We start from the raw sequence: 24,923 nt of genomic DNA on the forward strand, positions 1-24,923 counted from the left end.
CCCCACTCTTTCCCCCCACTCTTTCCCCCCCCACTCTTTCCCCCCCCACTCTTTCCCCCCACTCTTTCCCCCCCCCACTCTTTCCCCCCCACTCTTTCCCCCCCCACTCTTCCCCCCCCCCCACTCTTTCCCCCCCCCCCACTCTTCCCCCCCCCCACTCTTCCCCCCCCCACTCTTCCCCCCCCACTCCCCCCCACTCTTTCCCCCCCCCCCCACTCTCCCCCCCCCACTCTCCCCCCCCCACTCTTTCCCCCCCCCACTCTTTCCCCCCCCCACTCTTTCCCCCCCCCACTCTTTCCCCCCCCCCACTCTTTCCCCCCCCCACTCTTTCCCCCCCCCACTCTTTCCCCCCCCCCCACTCTTCCCCCCCCCCACTCTTTCCCCCCCCACTCTTTCCCCCCCCACTCTTTCCCCCCCACTCTTTCCCCCCCCCACTCTTTCCCCCCCCCACTCTTTCCCCCCCCCACTCTTTCCCCCCCCACTCTTTCCCCCCCCCACTCTTTCCCCCCCCCACTCTTTCCCCCCCCCCCACTCTTTCCCCCCCCACCACGCTTTCCCCCCCCCCCACTCTTCCCCCCCCCCACTCTTTCCCCCCCCCACTCTTTCCCCCCCCCACTCTTTCCCCCCCCCCACTCTTCCCCCCCCCACTCTTTTCCCCCCCACTCTTTTCCCCCCCACTCTTTTCCCCCCCACTCTTACCCCCCCTCCCACCTCTCTCTTACCCCCCTCCCACCTCTCTTTTCCCCCCACCTCTCTTTTACCCCCCTCCCACCTCTGTTTTACCCCCCCTCCTCTCTTTCTTCCCCCTCCCACCTCCCATCTCTCTTTCTTCCCCCCCCCCCACCTCTCTTTCTCTCTTCGCCCCCCCCCTCCCACCTCTCTTTCTCCCACCTCTCCCCCTCCCACCTCTCTTTCCCCCTTCCCTTTTCTCCCCCCTCTTTCCCCCACCCCTTCTCTTCCCCCCCCTTTTTTCCTCCCCCCTCTTCCCTTCTCACCCCCCTTCTCTTTTCTCCCCCCATCTCTTTTCTTACCCCCTCTTTTTTTTCTCTTTCCACCATCTTCCCTTTTCTCTTTCCCCCTTCTCCCCCACCTTCTCTTCCCCCCCCCCTCTCCCCCCTCTTCCCTAACCCCCTTCCCTTTTCTCCCCGTTCTTCCCTTTTCTCCCCGTTCTTCCCTTTTCTCCCCGTTCTTCCCTTTTCTCCCCGTTCTTCCCTTTTCTCCCCGCTCTTCCCTTTTCTCCCCGCTCTTCCCTTTTCTCCCCGCTCTTCCCTTTTCTCCCCGCTCTTCCCTTTTCTCCCCGCTCTTCCCTTTTCTCCCCGCTCTAGCCTTTTCTCCCCGCTCTAGCCTTTTCTCCCCGCTCTAGCCTTTTCTCCCCGCTCTAGCCTTTTCTCCCCGCTCTAGCCTTTTCTCCCCGCTCTAGCCTTTTCTCCCCGCTCTAGCCTTTTCTCCCCGCTCTAGCCTTTTCTCCCCGCTCTAGCCTTTTCTCCCCGCTCTAGCCTTTTCTCCCCGCTCTAGCCTTTTCTCCCCGCTCTAGCCTTTTCTCCCCGCTCTTCCCTTTTCTCCATCCTCTTCCCTTTTCTCCATCCTTCTCTTTCCCCCCACCCCTTCTCTTCTCCCGCCATCAGCATACAAAAAATAAACTTGCTCGGGTATCTGGTATAGTGTAGTTGTTGAGGACAACTGCAATATATGTCATAGTTATTTATAATCAGTTGTGCAATCAGTAACTAATCAGTTGAGCCTGGTTTATGGTTATCCAGAAATTGCAATAATGAAGCCCTTTCTGGCCGGCTAATCAAGTTGTCAAACTGCAGTTAGTCCACGTCAAAGGTGAACTGAAATATGAAGTATGAATGTTTGACATGCAAAGTAGAAGGCACTTGAAGGAAATTTACTTCAAATTCAGCTCTCTGTTTTCACAGTGGCTATATTTGCCTGTAATCGTACCATTGAGTATTCAATTCCCTGTTTGGTTCCCTGAATTTTGAGGCGTTGCTATAGATGCTGGTCTGAGACTTGTGCCTTTATGGAGTGATGCGGGCCAGCAGACCAAATTTACACTGCTGCCTCCCACATTGCTTTTTGACTAGGGAAAATGGCACTCCTCTCATGCATCTGAAAGCTGGTAGATAGTCAATTTCCCATGGATCTCATAGGAACATTTTAGAGTTTCCTTTATGCAATGGGTGTGAAGCCAAAGCACTGTGAGACTACCTCCTGCATTTTGAGTGACTTCACAGTAAACCGTTTGTGTGAAGTCGAAACCACTTTGTATCAACACAAGCTGTGCATGTGGCACACAAACAATGAACAGCTGCTTCCACCATCATGTAGCTTATCAGGTGTTGCCAGGCATCATTGCAGTTTTGGCTCTTGCAACAGCACCATATCACTGCTCAACTGCAGGGGCCAGCTAGTGAGATGTCCTTCACAATCCCCAAGGGCCCCTGTGTTCCTTCATTGAACCCTTTTTTATGATATTTAGTAATCTGCCCTCTCCACAGCAATCTTGTTCCTCATCACACTATGCTTCCCATTCCTCATTCCCAGCCTCCACAAATCCCAATACTCTACTTCCTCCCCATAGATATGAACAGATGGAATTGCCTATGGGATAACTATTGGAAATCTATGCCAATGGACTGAATAATCAACTTTTATTGAACTGAAATTCAAATTGGCTTATTTTACCTCATAAGCAAAAACTATGTTTTATAAATGGCCAAGAAAAATCCAGAAAGTAAACAAGTGAGATTCCTCTTTTCAAAATTAGTTTGATTTCGAAACCATTGCTTTTCTACGGTAGATGACTGGATTTGTGATGTTTTGACCGCGTAGGGCTTTTTTTCCTTCACTAAACAAATAGATATCATAAAGTGCATTAGGACACAAATGTTTTAAAGTGCATGCACTTCCACTAAAGTGCATTTGTTCTTACTGAAATGCTGTTTTTATCTTTGAAGCTGGCAGCTTGTTAATAATAAGCCAGATGTACTTCTGTTACTTCAGCTAAGTAGAGGCCTTTGTTGTAAACAATACATTATCTTCCTTTCCAGACGATCTTCAAAAGTACAGCAGGGTAAAAAGAAAGGGCCTCGTACTCCGAGCCCACCGCCCCCTCTTCATGAAGAGATTCCAGTAACTAAAAAGCGTAAAGAAAAGCCAAGGGCAAAAGAGAGAACTGAAGAAAAAACCCGAGAGAATAGAGAAAGAGGAAGGGATGTAGAAAGGCATAAAGAGAAAAAAGAAAAACACAAGTGAGTGATACTGTTCCTTGATACAGTTTAATTTTATTTTGTATTATTTACCTTCCTTACAATATACATAGCCATCTGTCATAGCTACTGTGTATGACCATACAGAACTGGATACATTGGGGATGGTATCTTAGTTGTAATTACTGTCGCAGGCTTGTTTAGCTTAACTCCAGTGTGTTATTTAGTGCTATTTATATAAATACCATAAACCATGACGGGCCAACAAAAAGTAGGGCTTAAAGGATCATAATGAAGCCTTTAGCTCATAAGCATGAAGGTTCTTCACCCAGAAAAAGTATTTTATATTTGGCATATCTTTATGAATACTGCAATATATTTTTCAACAGAATCATATACTATCCCAAAACAAACTGTCTTCCTAATTACATTTGACCCTTGATTTGAATTAGATCTGCTCTGTGCAGCTGCATTTAAGTTGCAGCTGAGTATCTTTCAGTGCACTTTTTAGATGATTAATGAGGACTTAAATTGAGTAACTTTATCCATCCTAAGCTTTTTGGTTCAGAACACTACTGACACATTTGAGTTAAAAATACCTCCAAAAATTAAGCATCTAATATTGATCTAATACTGCATTTTTGAAGCCTATTACATTTTCAAATGCATTTAAAAAAAATTATTTGTCCTAATTATCAAGTTGATATTTCGAAGAATAGTTTGCCCATTGAATATTACAATTGTTTCTAGAAAAGTTTGTGGTTCTATTTAAGTGCTTGCTAATCTATTAACAATTTATGACTCCCACTCAGAGCAAAATGCAAGATTATAATAACCAGACAGTTGTTACAAATTATGAATTTTGGGACCATGTTGCACAGTAATTAATCTTCTATTTAGCTGTTTGAATGGGTCTCCCAGGAATTTATAACTTTCATTTTACCTTTGGTCTACATTCAAGTAGCCCAGACAGATGAAATAGCAGTCTGGTTTTTCTAATGGTTGGATAGAGTACGCAGTAAAATGTGCAAGAAACTCACGACACCGTGCAAAATTGACATGTCTACGCCACAAAAAATGCTGTCAAAATTAAGCATAAGTTTCAAATGGCTAGCATGTCGAGTAAAGTGTCACAGTAGTGCAGGTCGGGGTACTTTTTTCTCCCCTTAAATCAATGTGACCTACCAAGGAGTGCTTGATACTCTCACTGAAAATGAAACCATTTTCTATTTCCCCAATAAAGTCATCCATTAACTGGATGAGGATAACACAAAAAGTTGATTTTTTTTCCATGTGTTTATCAAATCCAATTGTGATGTTATGCAAGAATATTCTTCCGAGGAAAGGCATCAATTAAATAGTTTTTTAAAAATTCAATTTATTTGTGTTTTTGCTCTACCCCATATGGAACAAACTTACAAATTCTGAATATTATCGATTATGGGTAGCTTCTGTCACACTTTGCAGATAGAGTGAAGAAATTATACAATAGACAATTGCAGGTTAGGTCTCTGTCTTGTTCAACTTTCAGGGATCACTCTGATAGCCTACATAGACAGAAGAGGTCTATAAGCCCCGAGGAACAGTCTGGCAGCACCTCTTCTTCCAGAGAATATTCCCCATCGGCAGCAAGGAGAAAATCAGCCTCTCCAGCTCCACCTAAGTCAACTTCATCTTCCTCTTCTCGGAAGCATTCTTTCTCCCCACGTCACAGGTATAGAATCCTCAAAATTGTGACAAGAAGCAAGTGGAGGTGATAGCTGCAGGGAAATAGAATATCTTTAAATATATAAAAAGGGTATAATGCATACATATATACTCTATTACTAGTAAGTAGCAGAACAGTTTTTTAAAAATAGATGACTATAGTGTATAAATGCATACATTGTGTATACATGCATACATTATGTATACAATAGTATAATGTGATTGAGCTGGTTAGAATTTAAAGCTGGGTTGCAGTTTACTCTAATTCGTGGAAGATGTTTTACTGATTTGGTGCATCTGGATACAACAGCCAAAGCAGATCCTAATTAGGATTGGTTGTACAAAGCAAGAGATTTCTACTGGAAGAAGAAACGCTTTCTCCAGATGTAACAAGTGATGGGTATTTTTTTTCATATTGATGTGGAAAACCTCCCAAGTGTTTTTTACGAAAAACCTAGGCATAATTTTACTCTAAAGTTAAAAGAAAAATAAGACAATTTTAACTTAGAAGAAAATGTACCTGCAATTATTTGTAGCTATTGTAATTAACTTCAGATGAAGGAAATGTGGACCTTTTAATAATACAAAAATTGCATCTTTAGAAGGCCCTTCTCTGGAACACATGTCTTTGTGTCAAGAAGCCAGGAGGTGAATGACAGTAGTTCATCACGGACAGTCCATTCTCTTTGCAGAAAGATTTCTGGCCTCTGACCAATACATTGCCATGTGGTTGAGAGCAGAATTGGACCTGTGTCCAACTGCTCCGTGACACTGTTGGTCCTCGCCAGTGCTAATAATAGTAAAACTAATATGTCTGCCATAGATCGCTCTGGGAGTGAATTAGCTGGGATATTGCTGCCCATTGTTACAATTTCTTCCTTGGTGATACAATAGTGGGATTTTTCTTGGCTAACATTCTTGAAGAAAGCTGCGATTATACAGGTGCCACATTTTGCAGGAAGATGAGGTCCAGTTGAAAGGGTTTGTTGGAAGATCTAGGAACTAAGGTACCATTATGCATGACTGCATTCTTTAATGATCAATTATTTTGTTGTGGAAAATTATTTTGGTGGTTGATTAAGCAGAGAATTATCATTAGTTTGGGGAATATTCTTTGATTTGATATAATAAGTCAATGAATAATTCTTTAGGAGCTTTAACTCTGGGGATCTAACAGTAGGTAGTTCAGTGAAACAATAACAGATTAATGTTTTTGTTCTACAATTTTTTTTTCTCCTTTCTGAAAATGATTAAGAAATGCTTATAATTAAACCATTGATTAAATTGTTTTTACATTTTCTGAGATGAGAATACAGGTATCAGTTATTTACATATTTCTCTAGGGGGTTATTTTTTCCTTTCTCTATATCTGAGGAAGGAGCATTTAGGTCGAAGTTCAGATGAAGTATTTGGCAGTTGAGTGGATAAGAAAACCAGTGACCACTTGAAAGAGGGTCCACATTTTGCAGTGATCACAGACCATAATTTATTGTTCAAGTTAACAATTGGTAAAACGTATGCAAGTTTTGGTCGCACTTTAGTGCAGTGCAATATTGAAAAGGCACCAATATTAAATTGCTAGATACATTGTCTCAAGCACCTTCAGAATTAGAACAAGGACTCAGTTTTAGCTAATTGTTCCCGTCCAATTTATCCCATGCTTATGGACAAGATTGTAGGAACACTCCCAAAACTACCAAATTTAAGAGGAGTTAGAAGGCAAAAAAAACATTTTGGAAGTTGATATTATATAATTAACGCTGCTTCAATGCACAGATAACTTCTGAGAGGGTTAGTCAATGCCAGTTCTTTCCTATCAACTATTTTTGAAAAATTAAAGTTAATGCAGTTGGTACCATGGTAGCCTGTTGACTGGCTATCTGGTTTTTCAGATGCAAGTGGTCAACCTGTTGCTGGAGAACTATCAGAAAATATCACTACAAATGGAACACATTTTATTTTTTATCAGAGAAGACAATTTAATTAGAAATGAATAGTTATGGTGGTTCTGAAATGTTGGGACTAAATAGATTCCAAGACCTGTGGTCACAAAGCTCCTCAGCAGTGACAAACCCTCATAATTCCTGCCCTCATATCTGTGTATTGCATTGTTCTTTTATTTTAATGTTCACCACATACAAGAGTATATGTATTGTTTTCTAAACTTAGCGAAGCAGCCGAACAGACTACAAAGGATAGTTTTACATGGCCCCATTCCCAGCATGGTGTATTACTAGCAGCGAAAGTGGGTCAGAACGTTGTAGTTCCATCTTTGCTACCTACCCCAGCATTAATGGAAAAACAAAAGCAAAATACTGCAGATGCTGGAAATCTGAAATAAAAACAGAAAATGCTGGAAATACTCTGCAAGTCAGACAGCATCTATGGAGATAGAAACAGAGTTAAAGTTTCAGATTGATGACCTTTCGTCAGAACTGGAAAAAGTTAGACATGTAACCAATTTGAAGCAAGTGCAGGAGCAGGGAAAGGTGGGAGGGGAGGAAAGAACAAAAGGGAAGGTCTATGATAGTATGGAATGCAGGAGTGATTAAATGACAATGATTGTACAAAGCAAAAGGGAATGGTAATGAAACAAGTAAAGAAACAAAAGATGGGCCGAGAAGAGGTGTAAATTGGTATCACAGAATCATCAACAGCTGCCATCTGAAAAAAATAGGGGCAGAGTTATGGCCTGAAATTGTTGAACTCGATGTTGAGTCTAGAAGGCTGTAAAGTGCCTAATAGAAAGATGAGGTACTGTTCCTCGAGCTTACGTTGAGCTTCGTCGAAACAGTGTAAAAGGTCAAGGACAGAGAGGCCAGAGTGAGAGTGGAGCAGAGAACTAAAATGACATGCAACTGGAAGCTCAGGGTCACGCTTGCGGACTGAACAGAGGTGTTCTGCAAAGCGGTCACCCAATCTGCGTTTGGTCTCCATGTAGAAGAGACCGCACTGTGAGCAGCGAATAAAGTATACAGAGACTAAATAGCATGAACGGCAAGTAAGTCTCTGTTTCACCTGGAAGGAGTGTTTGGGGGGGGCCCTGGACAGTGGGAAGGGAGGAGGCAAAAAGGCATGGTTGCATCTCCTGCACTTGCACGAGAAGGTGCCATGAGAAGGGGAGGAGGTGTTGGGGGGGGCGATGGAGGAATGGATCAGGATGTCGCTGAGGGAGCAGTCCCTTTGGGTTGCTGAGAGGGGAGGGGGAAGATCTGTTTGGTGATGGCGCCACGCTGGAGGTGGCAGAAATGGCGGAGGATGATCCATTGAATGTAGAGACTTGTGGGGTGAAAGGTGAGGACAAGGGGAACCCTATCGTGGTTCCAGAAGTGAGGGTAAGGGATGAGAGCAGAACAAATTTCTTACGATCTCAACTTTTTTTTCTCCCCCCTTGTTCAGTATCTTCCCATCTAGATCTGCAACTATTCCGACGCCCTCTGCCACTTTTAACAGTTTCCTGGCCCCGAACGTCTCCTTTTCACTATGGACGTCCAATCCCTCTGCACCTCCATCCCTCATCAGGATGGCCCGAGGCCCTCCGCTTCTTCCTTGAATAGAGGCCCAACGAAACCCCATCGACCCCACCCTCCTCCGCCTGGTTGAACTTGCCCACTGACTCTCACATTGAACAACTTCTCCTTTGACTCCACTCACTTCCTTCAAATAAAAGGTGTTGCTATGGGAACCACCATTGGTCCTAGCTATGCCTGCCTTTTGTGGGATATGTGGAATATTCTTTGTTCCAGTCTTTGGTTCCCTCCCTCACCTCTTTTTTCAGTACATTGATGACTGTATCGGTGCTGTTTCCTGCTCTCGCCCTCAACTGGAAAATTTATTTCACTTTGCTTCCAATTTCCACCCTTCTCACCTTCACAAACTTCTACTGTAAGCCCACTGATTCCCACAGCTACCTGGACTACACTTCCTCCCACCCTGCTTTCTGTAGGGGACCCTGTTCCATTCTCCCAGTTTCTCCATCTCCGTCGCATCTGTTCTGACGAAGCCACCTTCCATACTAGTGCTTCTGATGTGTCTGTCTTCTCAACCGAGGATTTCCCTCTACCGTGATATGGCCTTCGACCATATCCGTTCCATTTCCTGCACTTCTGCCCTCACCGCTTCCCCTCCCTCCCAAAATCACGATAGGGTCCTCACCTTTCACCCCACCAGCCTCTACATTCAAAGGATCCTCCTCCATCATTTCCGCCACTTGTAGCATGATCCCACCACCAAACGCATTTTCCGATCCCCTCCTTTCAGCATTCCGAAGGGCCGCACCCTCTGCGACACGCTGGCCCAGTCCTCCATCGCCCCCAATACTCCCCTTCCCATGCAAGCGCAGGAGATGCAACGCCTGCCCTTTTACTTCCTCCTCTCCCACCGTCCAGGGCACTAAAAACTCCTTCCAGGTGAACTTGTCCTCCTTGCAATTTAGTATACTGTATTCGCTGCTCATGGTGTGGACCTCTCTACATTGGGTGACCACTTTATGGAACGCCTCCGTTCAGTCAGCAAGCGTGACCTCGAGCTTCCAGTTGCCTGTCACTTTAATTCTTCGCTCCATTCCCACTCTGATCTCTCTGTCCTCTTGCACTGTTCCTACGAAGCTTAAAATAAGCTTGAGGAGCAACACCTCATATTATTAGGCACTTTACAACCTTTTGGACTCAACATAGAGTTCAACAATTTCAGACCATAACCTCCCCCTATTTTTTCAGATGGCAGCTGTTGGTGATTCTGCTATATGCATTTACATTTCTTCTAGATTCCACTTTTGCTTCTTGTTCCATTACTATCTCCTTTTGCTTTGTACACACATACCTTTTGTCATTTAATCACTCCTGCCTTCCACCCTATCACAGACCTTCCCTTTTGTCCGTTCCTGCCCTACCCTTTTCCCTGCCACTGCACTTGCTTAGAATCTGTTATATGTCTAACTTTTTCGATTTCTAACGAAAGGTCATCGACCTGAAACGTTAACTATTTTTCTCTCCACAGCTGCTGCCTGACCTGCTGAGTATTTCCAACATTATCTGTGTTTATTGCACCATTAATGAAGCTTTGTACTGGAAGTGAAGCCTCACATTACCTCTAATAAATACAGCTATAACTCAATGAGAAAACTAAACTTCCTCTTAACTATGAAGCAGTTGAAACACTGCTTTCTTTCATCTGTTTTTCATCAATACCAAGGACACAGGCAGGCTTGAAAATGCTTGTTGTAGGAGAAAGCCTAGTGTATAGAGAGATGTCTGCTTGAGTGGAGCCTTCCATTTCAAAACTATTTTTAAAACTTAAATGCTAAATTTGAACAAGGAAATAAATTATACAGGAATATAAGTTGAATAGTCTATTCTGATATTTGCTGAATCACAGCAATATTTGGAGACTTTTTAATAAAAATGCTTCAAGTATTTGTGTTACCTTTTAAAATGTTACCCTTCTAGCAGATCACCTTCTTCCCAGAGACAACATCAAACCCCCACAGTATCTAGACAGCACTCCCCATCATCCCGGTCAGGTTCGCCCGGAACGAGACGATCGCATTCCCCTCACCACAAGCGATCCACTTCGCCATCCTACCAGCGTGCTGCATCTCCTACTCGAAGACGTTCCCCTTCACCATATGCTCCACGTTCTTCATCTCCGCAGAGAAAGCAGAGTCCTGTAAGACACAGGTCCTCTGGCAGAGAAAAAGGCAAACTCGAACAGGAAAAATCACCATTACAAGAGCGACGTCATGAGAAAAGGGAAGGTAAAAACAAGTGGCTTTTGAGAAAGATTAAGCTGAGTTCAGATAAACATTTAAAAAAAATGTGTTCCTATTCATTGTATCAGATCCAATGTACTTGAGAGTGGGGTGGGGGGAGTAGAACTAACAGGATAGCTCTTCGAAAGAGCTGCGCAGACTCGATGGGCCAGGTGGCCTCCTGTGCTTCTATGAATACTGATGATTGTTGTTGTACAATGGAGATCATCATAGCTATGAACTTCCATGCTCACACTTGCATTTCCCCACATAGTGAGCTCTATTCTCATCAAGGTAGTTGGAGTGTGTAGATGGGGAAAAGAATCCTCCAAACAGATGAAAGTTACTGTCCCACAAATGGGATAGAAAATTGTCACATTATTTGATACATTGCACTCTTGTGTACTTTTTAAAAACCGGTTAGAGTAACAACAGCAACCTTGAAGCACGGCAGGTGCCTGCCCTCTCAGTGGAAGATGTGTCTCGTGTGGGAGTTTCCTAAGGCAGGCAGGCATTTCCAGTTTTTGTACAAAGTCTTCCTGACAAATAGGGAGGGTCTGGCAATTTGTGGGGAGGAGGGTGGGGGGTCCAGGTACATAAATCATTAAAATGTCGTGAACAGGTACAAAAAAACAATCAAAAAGGCTAATGGAATGCTGACCTTTATGTCTAGAGAACTAGAATACAAGGGGCAGAAGTGATGCTGCAGTATTACAAAGCCTTGGTTAGACCATACCTGGAGCACTGAGAGCCGTTCTGGGCACCACACCTCAGGAAGGATATATTGGCCTTGGAGAGAGTGCAGCGTAGGTTTACCAGAATGATACCTGGACTTCAAGAGTTAAGTTACGAGGAGAGATTACACAAATTAAGGTTGTATTCTCTAGAATTTCAAAGGTTAAGGGGTGATCTGATCGAAGTTTTCACGATATTATGGGTAACAGATAGGGTAGATAGAGAGAAACAATTTCTGCTGGTTGGGGATTCTAGGACTGGCGACAGTCTAAAAATTAGAGCTAGACCTTTCAGGAGTGAAATTAGGAAACACTTCTGCACACAAAGGGTGGTAGAAGTTTGGAACTCTCTTCCGCAAACGGCACTTGATGCTAGATCAATTGTTAATTTGAAATTGGAGTTTACTCGCAGGTCACAGCCATGATCTCATTGACTGGCAGGACAGGCTTGATGGACTCAATGGTCTACTCCTGTTCCGATATCAAAGAATAACTCAAAGTACTGAGCAAGGAAGCAATGAGCCCCAAGCAGGAAGTGAGACTTAAGAGACTGGATTGGGACCATTGGGATCGGATGAGGGCATGAGAACTGATACTACACAGGCTGCAAAAGTGCCAAATACATTTTTTGCCTCAGTTTTTACTAAGGAGGCGATGGGTAATTAATTTGATCTGGGAAGGAAACTTGAAGGATGTTGCAGAGGTTAAATTGTGACACTTCACATTACTACCAGCATGGTTGCTGAACAGCTGTGCAAAGGTAAATAAATCTCGGGTTGGAAAATGAGCATCCGAGGATTTTTACTGAAATAAGGGTGGAAATCACAAGAACTCTGGCACAAATCTACCGGAAATTACTGAATATTTGAGAGGTGACTTGAGAAAAGTAGATATACCCCATATTTTTTTTTTTAAGTAGCAAAGGTTGACCCAGGAAATTACAGACCAGTGAGTTTGATGTCCATTGTAGATAAAATTATGGAAACCCTTATTAAAGTTAATATTATGAAACATCTAAAAGATAGCCAATATGGGTATATGAAGGGGAGGTTTTGTCAATCAAACTTTAAGGATGGGACAAAGGAGTTTGATTGGGGTAAGGCAGTGGATGTGGTTTACTTGGATCTCAGTAAGGCCTTTGGTAGAGTTCCTCTGGAAAGGCTGCTACTGCAAATAAAGGAAGCGGAATCAGTGGAAATATTTTGCAAGAGATAGATAATTGGTTGACCAATAGAACCCATAGAGTGGCGATTGTCATCAGCCTGGGAAAATATTACCCGGGGTTCCCACTGGGATCTTTTGATTAATATCTGCATAATGCTAGGTGGCAGTGGGTAACGCAATTCAGATGTTGGGATGTATTAAACGGTCCATATTGAGCTGAAATAGTGAGGTAATCCTGCCACTTTATAAATCATTGCGACCACAATTAGAATACAGTTGTGGTCGCCATAGTATAAAAAGGATATTGCAGGTATTGAAAGGATACAGAAGAAGAGAGCAACCAGAATGATTGAGGGGGTGGAGGGATTGGATTATGAGGAGTAATTATATAAATTAGGCATATTTTTACTAGTAAACAAAGGTTGAGAGGTGGTATATTTATTGTTTTTAGGATTCTAAAGGGATTAGATAATGTAGATCATGAAGAGCTGTTTCACCTTGTCTCGAACAGTAGAGCCAGAAGATATGGCCTGCACTTTAAAGGGATCATTTTAAAACTAGTCTGTGGAAACATTATTTCAATGAGTGAGTGGTAAATCTTTGGAACAAGCTCCCTAGAGAGGGTGAAAGCAGTTAGTATTGATTCATTCAAATGCGAATTGGATAGAGTTATTTCAGAAAACTATATGGGATTTGGTATAAGAATATACAATATATGAAATATGGAAAGTGTAACCTGCTTGGGAGGAACAGGTGACTTTGGACCTTTTGGTTCCTAAAACTTTCCACCACTGGGGGGATTCTGGGATTCCTTGCCTCCTGCCTGCTTCTGTTGTAGACTAATTGATAGAGATTGATTGCCATGATTCGCCAACTCCATTATCATTGTATCATGTGACTACCAGGATAGTAGAAGGCGAACTAGATGGACCATGGTCTTGTTTTCTTCGAGAAACTCTAAGGGGCTATAATGTAAAAATTTACGATGTTGGGTAATCACTTTTACACCATGAGCTACAACATTCTTCATCTCTAATTTGGTCTCACATTCTTGCTTCATTTTATCAGATATCAATCAGTGATTATTTTAATCTACTGTCCCTCAGTGGTTGAGTAACCTGCTGATCATCCCCTTGTGTCAGAATTCACCACAGAAGCATAGGAAATTATTTAATCCTTGATACTAGCAAGACATTTTAAATTTATTCTCCATTGTCTTGTATTGCTCCTTTCTTCTATGTCAGAATGAACTTGACTAATTTTTGCATGGCAGCTCCCCAAGCTGCAACGTATCATTTCAACTCTGCATATTAGGCCACTCTTTCCAATGGCTGACTTACTCCTTCCAACTTGTTCCTACACCGTGTACAATTAACACTAATTGAATTTTTTGTGACCATTTAACGTGTAAAAGAGATACTAATGACGAACTCCTTGAACTGCTACACAGGCCCATTCTTACGGCAAATGCCATCTCTTTAGGAATGCTCTGCGAACTAGCCACCATTGGTTAGGTTTTCTACTTTTTCCATTATTCTAACAAGTATGTGCTATATGTGGAGAATGAATTGTACCCTATTATGTTCTCATTAAGAAAACTCAATGAACAGATTTTATTATCTTTACTCGCAAAGTTAAATCTTTCATTCGTTAAATTCATAAATTTTTGTAATGAGGATTTGTTTGTCCCCACTGTCTCTGGTCAGTAAATGGTAGTCACACTTCATGTATCAAATTACTGAGGAATGATTAATTATCATTTAAATAATCATGAAGAAAGGTTGTTGTACCTTATGATTTTCCTGTTACAGGTACAGACAACACTCATCCATCCAGATTGGTTCAAGTTCTCAACACAACAACACTTGAAATCATCTGGATGTTTTATTTGCACTGAATATGCTTTGTCTAAACTAACTAATAAAGCTTATTTTATTCCAACACTAATACAGATTTTCTCTTTAGAAAGCAGAGGAAAACGGGAACGAGAAAAGGAGAGCAAAGATAGTCGTGACCAGCGGGATTATGAACTGGATCAGAGTACGCTCCAAGATAGAGATGAGCGAACGCACAGGGAAAGCCGCGATACTAGAGACAGTCGAGATCGCAAAGAAGCGAAAGACAACAGTGAGCGCAGAGAGCCCAGGGAATCTCGTGAGGCTCGTGATACGAGAGACACTCGAGATTACAGGGACAGCAAAGACTCTCGAGATCTGAGAGAGCCACGTTCTGGCCGAGACACTCATGACTATAGAGAAAGCAGAGATTCCCATCGGAAAGACGAACAATATCATGAGGACCGCAATTACAGCCGAAGCCATGGCAGAGATGAAAATTCCCGAACTGACACCAGGAATGATGCCAGAAGTGAGAGCAGGAATGATGCCAGAAGTGAGAGCAGGAATGATGCCAGAAGTGAGAGCAGGAATGATGCCAGAAGTGAGAGCAGGAATGATGCCAGAAGTGAGAGCAGGAATGATGCCAGAAGTGAAAGCAGGAATGATGCCAGAAGTGAGAGCAGGAATGATGCCAGAAGTGAGAGCAGGAATGATGCCAGAAGTGAGAGCAGGAATGATGCCAGAAGTGAGAGCAGGAATGATGCCAGAAGTGAGAGCAGGAATGATGCCAGAAGTGAGAGCAGGAATGATGCCAGAAGTGAGAGCAGGACTGACGCCAGGACTGACGCCAGAAGTGACGCCAGGACTGACGCCAGAAGTGACGCCAGGAATGACGCCAGAAGTGACGCCAGGAATGACGCCAGGAATGAGACCAGAAGCGAGACCAGAAGCGAGACCCGGAATGAAACCAGAAGCGAGACCCGGAATGAAACCAGAAGCGAGACCCGGAATGAAACCAGAAGCGAGACCCGGAATGAAACCAGAAGCGAGACCCGGAATGAAACCAGAAGCGAGACCCGGAATGAAAGAACAGCCAGGGGAAGAGGGAGAGGACCAGAGTTAACCGAAAAGGGTGAGATTTAAATGTTTTTATTTTAGTCTTATGAATTCCTGGTCTATTATCCAAAGTTTACTACCACGAGTGAACCCAATTCCTGAGGGCAAATTCCAGAATCTTTTCTGGTATAATTTTGACTGCTTAATAAAACCCCAAATAAAAACTAGATGAGGTAGTTTGCTGGCCACAATAGTGAAATCCTAAATGCGTGTATAAAGAACATTTACAATTCTACTAGCAATGGTGAACAACTAAAATCATCTCTCGTATATGACTTGCTCAAGATGGGTGATGAGTGCCATAATTCGAGTGAGATCTTGTCTAGCGAGAAGGAGCAACTGAGGGAAAGAAATCCTTATTAGTCAGGAAATGGTGTTAGGGAAATTGAAGGGATTGAAGGCCGATAAATTCCCAGGGCCTGCATCCCAGAGTACTTAAGGAAGTGGCCCGAGAAATAGTAGGTGCATTGATGATCATTTTCCAACATTCCATGGACTCTGGATCAGTTCCTATGGACTGGAGGGTAGCTAATGTAACACCATTTTTTTTAAAAACGAGGGAGAGAGAAAACAGGGAATTATAGCCTGACATCGGGGAAAATGCTGGAATCAATTATTAAAGATGTAATAGCAGTGCATTTGGAAAGCAGTAACAAGATCGGTCCAAGTCAGCATGGATTTATGAAAAGGAAATCATGCTTGACAAATCTTCTAGAATTTTTTGAGGATGTAACTAGTAGAGTGGACAAGGCAGAACCAGTGGATGTGGTGTATTTGGACTTTCAAAAGGCTTTTGACAAGGTCCCACACAAGAGTGTGCAAAATTAAGGCATGTGGGATTGGGGGTAATGTATTGACGTGGATAGAAAACTGGTTGGCAGACAGGAAGCAAAGAGTGGGAATAAATGGGTCCTTTTCAGAATGGCAGGCAGTGCCTAGTGGGGTACCGCAAGGTTCAGTGCTGGGACCCCAGCTATTTACAATATATATGAATGATTTAGACGAAGGAATTGAATGTAATATCTCCAAGTTTGCAGATGACACTAAGCTGGGTGGCAGTGTGAGCTGTGAGGAGGATGCTAAGAGGTTGCAGGATGACTTGGACAGGTTAGGTAAGTGGGCAAATGCATGGCAGATGCATTATAATGTGGATAAGTGTGAGGTTATCCACTTTGGTGACAAAAACAGGAAGGCAGATTATTATCTGAATGGTGACAGATTAGTAAAAGAGGAGGTGCAACGAGACCTGATTGTCATGGTACATCAGTCATTGAAAGTAGGCATGCAGGTACAGCAGGCAGTTAAGAAAGCAAATGGTATGTTGACCTTCATAGCGAGAGGATTTGAGTATAGGAGCAGGGAAGTCTTGCTGCAGTTGTACAGGGCCTTGGTGAGACCACACCTTGAGTATTATGTGCAGTTTTGGTCTTCTAATCTGAGGAAAGACATTCTTGCTATTGAGGGAGTGCAGCGAAGGTTCACCAGACCGATACCCGGGAAGGCAGGACTGACATATGAAGAAAGACTGGATCGACTAAGCTTATATTCACTGGAATTTAGAAGAATGAGAGGGGATCTCATAGAAGCATATAAAATTCTGACCGGATTGGACCGATTAGATGCAGGAAGAATGTTCCCGATGTTGGGGAAGTCCAGAACCAAGGGACATGGTCTAAGGATAAGGGGTAAGCCATATAGGACCGAGATGAGGAGAAACTTTTTCACCCAGAGAATTGTGAACCTATGGAATTCTCTACCACAGAAAGTTGTTGAGTCCAGTTCATTGGATATATTCAAAAGGGAGTTAGATGTGGCCCTTACGACTAAAGGGATCACGGGTATGGAGTGTGGTACTGAAGTTGCATGATCAGCCATGATATTGAATGGTGGTGCAGGCTTGAAAGGGCTGCTCCTGCACCTATTTTCTATATTTCTATGTCCCAGTGCCAGAGAGCACAAGGAGCTTGATTTAATAGTCGGATCCATGCAAGTTTGAATTTGTGGAATGGTGAAAGTAAAGGTGGATCTCTCTTAAATTACCAAAAGGTTAAATATCTCTGTGTAGAAAGAAACTACTGGAAGTGATAGTGCCCTGTGCTTGGAATTGGGAGTGGGAGTCTACAATTTGGGTGACTTTAATTTGGAGTTACACCATTCTCATGAGCAGCAGATACTTTAAAATGAAGGAGCTTATCTCCTTGACATACTCATCAATGAATTCACAGAATCCAGAGCAGCTGGTGAAAACTGGAAACATTGCATCTGTCCTGCTCTGAATGAGATTGTCTGATCTTAACAAAAGAAGGTGGATGATGTCAGCAATCTGAGCAGGAGTGTATTAAAATTGAAGAATTCATCATCATCATCATAGGCAGTCCCTCGGAATCGAGGAAAACTTGCTTCCACTCTTAAAATGAGTCCTTAGGTGGCTGAACAGTCCAGTTTGAGAGCCACAGTCTCTGTCGTAGGTGGGACAGATAGTCGTTGAGGGTAAGGGACGGTGGGACAGATTTGCCGCACGCTCTTTCCGCTGCCTGCCGCAGGGAGTAAAATGATATTTCCTAGTTGGCCAAGCATTGCTTAACAATGGACTGTCTAAAGATTATACCAAGCACAATTTCCTAGTACAGCAAAAAGGTTCTATCAACAAGGGACACTAGAGAAAAAAAACTTGCTTTTATATAGCTCCTTTCACATCCTCAGGATTCACAAATGATTCACAGCCAATTAATTACTTGTGATGTAATTTGCACAAACCAAGCTCCCATAAACAGTATTGAGACAAAGGACCAGTTAATGTTTTGGTGGTGGTTGAGAGATGAATGTTAGCCTCTCATTACTGCACTGAAGATTATGTGTTTTAAGTCCTGGTGTGGGGTTTGAATTCTGCATGCACTCGCCAATGAATCGCGAGGCGCTCAGCACCCTCCCGGATGCACTTCCTCCACTTAGGACGGTCTTTGGCCAGGGACTCCCAGGTGTCAGTGGGGATGTTGCACTTTATCAGGGAGGCTTTGAGAGTGTCCTTGTAACATTTCCTTTGCCCACCTTTGGCTCGTTTGCCATGAAGGAGCTCCGAGTAGAGCGCTTGCTTTGGGAGTCTCATGTCTGGCATGCGGACAACGTGGCCTGTCCAGCGGAGCTGATCAAGTGTGGTCAGTGCTTCAATGCTGGGGATGTTGGCCTGGTTGAAGAATTGGCTTAGTAGTGTCATTTGCATCTGAATCAGATGGTCTTGGGTTCAAACCTCACACCAGGACTCAAAACACATAGCCTCTCATTACTGCACTGAAGATTAACATTCATCTCTCAACCACCACCAAAACATTAACTGGTCCTTTGTCTCAATACTGTTTATGGGAGCTTGGTTTGTGCAAATTACATCACAAGTAATTAATTGACTGTGAATCCTGAGGATGTGAAAGGAGCTATATAAAAGCAAGTTTTTTTTCTCTAGTGTCCCTTGTTGATAGAACCTTTTTGCTGTACTAGGAAATTGTGCTTGGTATAATCTTTAGATAATCCATTATTAAGCAATGCTTGGCCAACTAGGAAATAGCATTTTACACCCTGATCTTTAACAAATTGTGATGCGCCAGGAAAGGTTAAAGTTCATTTTCCTCTGCACTGTCTTCTATTTTGGTCAAATTGATATATTACATTCTCTTCTCTTCACTTTACCTCTTCCAATCGGTGTTGCTACCTGTGCTTCCTGAGTCTATCAGACAGGTATAGTGGGTTTGCCTATATAAAGGAAAATGAGTAATAATTTCTGTTCTGATTATCATACCACATCACACATGAAACTACTCTTTAGGAGTAACAGATGTTTCACCTATGGCCAGGAATCTGAGTAAGAAAAAACGTGCAACTTCAGGAGACTGCAGTCATTTTTTTGAAGCTAACCTTAAATTCTAGAAATTAATGGAGATTCTGTATAAAACAAACTCATACTTTTGCAGTGATCCGACTCAAAGACCACATTATAAAGAATTCTGCTATGTTTCTGGCGAAATGCTCATTTTGTACCACAAAATAAACACATCTTTGATCTCTCAGGGAGCCGTGGAACGACTCGAGGCACTCAATTTGACACCCACAGCACGAGTAGCAGTTACCATGAAAACTGGGATACAAGAAGTGGATACACAGAAAGAGAACGATACGATCGAGACCAAAACAGAGATGCTTCCTTTGACAGGCGTGGCCATGCAGAAAGGGATAGGCGTGAAAACAGAGATCGAGAAAGAGGTATGGGCAGCAATTGATAGTGATATGTTGAAGGCAAATCGGTCTTCCCAAATCTGGGTTCAGATCTGTATGTGTTTTCTTTGAAAGTTCTCAACTTCAGACCATTTGAATAGAGAGCTATTTTCAGTGCTGAAAGTAAATTTTACATTTTTGTTCTTGTATTCTGGACTTAACATCAATTCAAGAGGGCTGAAGCAGGGGTGGAGATAGAGGTGGACGTAGGTGGTTTTCGTGATATGGAGGATATGCAATTGTAAGCTTGGCTCAAAGTTAAATAGTATGATGAGGTTGCAAGTAGTTTGGTTCCATCGGAGTAGCCAGGGAGCGGGAAGGAATGGGTGGCTAGAGAACAGAGCTTTTGGTGGGGATAATGGCTTTGTGCTTCCCTGTGCATAATTGGAGAACATTTCTGCTCATCCAGTACTGGATGTCTGATGAGCAGCGTGACAAATCAGAGGCAGTGGAAAGGTTGAGAAAGGTGGGGTTGAGGTACGATTGGATGTTGTCAGCTTACATGTGGAACCTGGCATGTTTTTGGATGATTTTCTGAGCATTTTGGAACCTATTTAAAGTTTAAGGGCTATCATCGCTCTGGAAGGTGATTTGTTTTAAAGTCTAATCCAACTGGTTCTGGTTCCCTCCAGATGAGTTGGAGCAACTGATGTTTATTGCCTCTTTCCCATGGACAGCCTCTGATATAACAGTCTCTCTCATCCTCTCCTTAATCCACACACTACAAAATGATGGGCTGGAAAAACTGATACCAAGAATACTGGTTAAAATAATAATCCTACAACAATATAGTGAGAGTGGAGATTGGCAACTGTAACATCCAGAATTAGTTGCAGTCCAGCAACGCTCAAGAAAAATACTAAAATTGTAGAGCGTCTTCCAGTTATTCCCCAAAATTCCAAGTTGGGTTCTGTCCTGAAGTAATTAATAAACTTATTCCACTGTTTGTGTGTGCAATCTGAACATTAAGATTTTGATATGTATTTCTAGAAATAATAGATCTATATAAATTGGGCTGTCTAAATTTAGTTTTCAGCCCTCAAAATTTCTAGTTATTACCTAAAATTCCACATTAGGTTTTGTTTTGAAGATAATTAATGAACTATTTTTTCCCTCATGAAATATGTGGAAGACTTGAAAACTGCCAAAAAAATAATTGGATATGATCTTCGAGATAACTTTGATGCCACACCTTTGGACTGTTAAATGGGAAAGAATAGATGTGAAATTTCACAATAGTAACCTATCAAAGGGAATTGGATATATAATTGAAAAGAAAAACCTGCAGGACTATGGTGAAAAGAGCGAAGGAGTAGGACTAATTGGATAGGTGCCACAAAAAAGCGGGTGCAGGCACGATGGCTCAAATGGCCTCCTTCTTCTGTGCTATAAGATTCTATGTAACTTGTTCTTTACTAATCCAGGTACTGTTTTTATTTTACAGACCACACAACTGGTTCTGCTATACGACATCCAGGGCGGACTGATGATCATGACCATGACGAAAGAAAAGATGAACGGCGATCAGATCGAGAAGAGAGGCGGGATGATAGGCTCAGGGAAAGAGAACGTGAAAGGGATCGTGACAAAGATAGAGATAGGGACAGAGAACGAGAAAAGGAAAGGGAATTAGATCGGGAGCGAGAACGAGAAAGAGTCCGTGAACGAGAAAAGGAACGAGAAAAGGAACGAGAAAAGGAACGAGAGCGGGACAGGGGAAAGGAACGAGAACGGGAAAGGGACAGGGAGAGGGAGAGAGACAGAGAGAGAGAAAGGGACAGAGAAAAAGAGAGGGAGAGGGAGAGGGTTAAAGATAGGGACCGGGAGAGGGAGAAGCAAAAAGACTGGGATGATAAAGATAAAGGAAGAGATGATCGCAAAGATAAAAAGGACGATCAGCGAGAGGATCGAGATTTGCGAGAAAGTCATGGAGAAAGAAAGACAAGGTATATTCATTCTAAATACATTTGCAAGTGTAATCCATAGGCTGCAGCAGAACACATATTAAATCTGATTGCTTGAACTTTTTAAAACCAAATTGACAAATGCATGGTAGTGATATTTTGGGATTAACAGAAAAATTAGTCCAAAAGTCTGCTGCTGTTTCTAAATGTAGGCTGAAAGATTGCTAATTAATTTACCCCCTCCCCATAACAAATTCACGATTTAGCTAATTTAGTGAACAGTGGCTATGAATGAATTATCAGCACCTATGTAAGTTAATTTTAGCAAAACAAAAAAAGTACCTTCTTGCTAATGTATAATTTAACGAACCTCCTGGTTATCCTGATTCTTTCCAAGTAGTAATTCAATGGGGGGAAACATTTGAAGTACACTTTAATATATCTCGATTTTTTTTTTCAGTATCATAAACATTATTGTAGTCATACTCCTGGGGCATAATCAGAATTTTACACCAGACTAAGCATCTTTCTATAATTCCTATATGGGAATGTACCAAGAAAACCATTAAACATGACATTCTTATGATCTGCTAAATAGTTAAGATGTATATACTTGGCTGAGGCTGGGCATCCTTTTTTCATGAGACATCCAATTTTTTTAAGTATGTTATCCTATTTTCTTGCTCGGGCCTCTCTATGCCATAAACCACCCTTAGCCAAGAAGGCAGGCAGTTGATTGAGTGCTGCTCTGGAGCACGACCCTGGGAGCTGAGCAAGAGCTGATTGGAGTGACTCTCTCGCTCTCTCTCTCTCTCTCTCTCTCTCTCTCTCCAACTGATCCCTTTCTCAGAAGAAACTGGCTTTGACTTGCCACTTCACAGTTCTATGGCAGACATTGGGTACTGAACATGTGAAAAATTCACGTTCTTGCCTTCCATATTAATACTTTAACACCGTGTGTGATCAGTTTGCATCCAGTAGGATCCAGTATGGATTGCTACTTCAGTAATAGTTGTCTAGCTACTTTTGTTTTAATTATTAGAGCAAAATCCTATCGAGTTCTATAAAGATCAATTTCCACTGATGTTTGCCATTTTCAGTGGTGCTAGTTAATCTTTATGGATCACTGGTATCATATCAGGTCAAGAGTAAATTAGAACTTGGTTAAAAACATGTTTATCCTATGGATTATACATTATGGATTTTGTCCATCTTGCTTCAAACATGATAGAAATAACATATGGTATAAATTGGCCAAAGTCAGAAGAAACTGACTTTAACTTGCCACTTCACAGTTCTATGGCAGACAGTGGTTACTGAACATGTGAAAAATTCACATTCTTGCCTTCCATATTAATACTTTAACACCGTGTGATTAGTTTGCATACCTTATCAACCTATTGATGCCACTACACGATTGAATTTGTTAACGTGACTTATTAATTTGTGCGTAAACGGGCTAGTATATAATGAAATCTGTCAGATGGATGAGATTGTCTTGCAACTGGTTATGAAAAACCTTTAACTGTGGATCATGTGCAAGGTTTTTGATTACAGAAATGGTTGCTTATTGTGAGTTAAAATTGTTACAGTAATGCCTTAAATGAATCATGGATCGATGCTCAGACAATATACATAGGGTTACATAGAATATACGGCACAGAAACGGACCATTCGGCCCAACCAGTTCATGCTCCACTCGAACTTTCTCCCGTCTTTCCTCATCCAAATCTATCAACATAACCCTCCATTCCCTTCTCCCTCATATGCTTGTCTAGCCTCCCTTTAAATACATTTATGCTATTCACTTCAACCACACCACATTCTCACCACTCCTTGGGTAAAGAATTTTCTTCTGAATTCCTTATAGGACTCTTGGGTGACTATCTTATATTGATGGCCTCTAGTTATGCTCTTCCCCACAAGTGGACACATTCTCTCTCTATCCACTCTTTCAAAAAACCTTTCATAATTTTAACGTCCTCTATTAGGTCACCCCTCAGCCTTTTTTTTCAAGAGAACAGAGACCCAGCCTGTTCATCTTTTCCCGATATGTATACCCTTGCATTTCTGGTATCATCCTGGCCAATCTTTTCTGCACTCTCTCCAGTGTCTCTATATTCCTTTTTATAATATGATGACCAGAACTGTACGCAGTACTCGTAAGTGTGGTCTAACCAAGGTTTAGCATAACTTCCCTACCTTTCAATTCTATACATCTAGAAATAAACCCTAGTGCTTGGTTTGCTTTTATTATGGCCTTGCTAACCTGTGTCGCAACTTTTAGCTATTTGTGTATTTGTACTCCGAGATCCCCGTATTTTATAAATAATATCAGCAACAATAATTTTCTGTAGCTCAAACTGGTGTGATGCAGCCTCCTGAAGAGGTCTTCCACCTCCTGGCATTAGCATGTCTGGGCGTTGGGATCAATACCTGACTGCTGAGTCACTTTTGTGCCAACATGTACCCGGAACTGCATCCCATTGACTCAAAAGTGGCTATAAAACTGAACCTTGCAAGTTGCTGTGCATCCATCATGTCCATAATGCTGATTTATTCTGATTTTCTTTCTACCAGAAAGCGACCTCGAACTGAAAGCAGTCTCAGTCCGTCAGCAAAGCGTGCCCGTGAAGAATCTCCTGATAGCGATACCTACAACAGTAGTGATGAAAAAAGTACGTCTAGCATGTAATCATTTACTATAACCTAGTGTTTTCAAGTTATAAAGTGGTGATGAATCAATGAGCACTACATATTCTGTACACTATGTTCTGTGATAGGCTGTAGTCACTGCAACCTCTTCAATACTTGATATGAAATTGCAGGAGGTTTTGTAAGTTAATTTGTGGGTGATTGTTATTCATAAGAAAATGTATTCTTCCTTACTCATTTATCTTCCATGAGAAATAATAGTATTGCAAATGGCATAGCTGTGAACTGCTCAGCATGTGTATGTGCTGGGATTTTGTATTTAGTGAATTTTGAAATTTATCATTTACTAAGTAGGATTGCATTCCTCTTAAACAAATGAACCTTTGTAGGCATGCAAAGCAGTGGTTACACTGCAGAAAAGAATGAAGCATTTTATAGCTCTGTCTTGATTGCAGAAAGTCTGCTTTTTAAAAAAAAATTATTACGCAGTTTTCATCACTACTAATGTCTTTCATCTTATCTACCTACACAGACAGGCTGGATGGAGTTCTTTTTTAAGGGCGCTCTCAATGTTAACC

The 24,923-nt window shown here is 42.2% G+C and overlaps 1 protein-coding gene across 9 annotated transcripts in view; it reads left to right on the top strand.

The window, feature by feature from the left end:
- Window positions 1-24,923, top strand: part of LOC139276298 (zinc finger CCCH domain-containing protein 13-like) — a 161,112-nt gene that overhangs the window by 67,526 nt on the left and 68,663 nt on the right. For 5 of the 9 annotated variants that reach the window (XM_070894080.1, XM_070894073.1, XM_070894072.1 and 2 more), the window contains 7 exons: window positions 3,057-3,257; window positions 4,747-4,929; window positions 10,370-10,677; window positions 14,535-15,539; window positions 19,583-19,774; window positions 21,231-21,732; window positions 24,271-24,368. In XM_070894080.1, the coding sequence (XP_070750181.1) occupies window positions 3,057-3,257; window positions 4,747-4,929; window positions 10,370-10,677; window positions 14,535-15,539; window positions 19,583-19,774; window positions 21,231-21,732; window positions 24,271-24,368 (2,489 nt within the window). The remainder of the gene's footprint in view (window positions 1-3,056; window positions 3,258-4,746; window positions 4,930-10,369; window positions 10,678-14,534; window positions 15,540-19,582; window positions 19,775-21,230; window positions 21,733-24,270; window positions 24,369-24,923) is intronic. The other 4 variants (XM_070894077.1, XM_070894081.1, XM_070894074.1 and 1 more) reach the window with 3 other exon arrangements.

The sequence above is a fragment of the Pristiophorus japonicus genome, chromosome 11 (genome assembly GCF_044704955.1).
Source record: "Pristiophorus japonicus isolate sPriJap1 chromosome 11, sPriJap1.hap1, whole genome shotgun sequence".
Classification (NCBI taxonomy): domain Eukaryota; kingdom Metazoa; phylum Chordata; class Chondrichthyes; family Pristiophoridae; genus Pristiophorus; species Pristiophorus japonicus.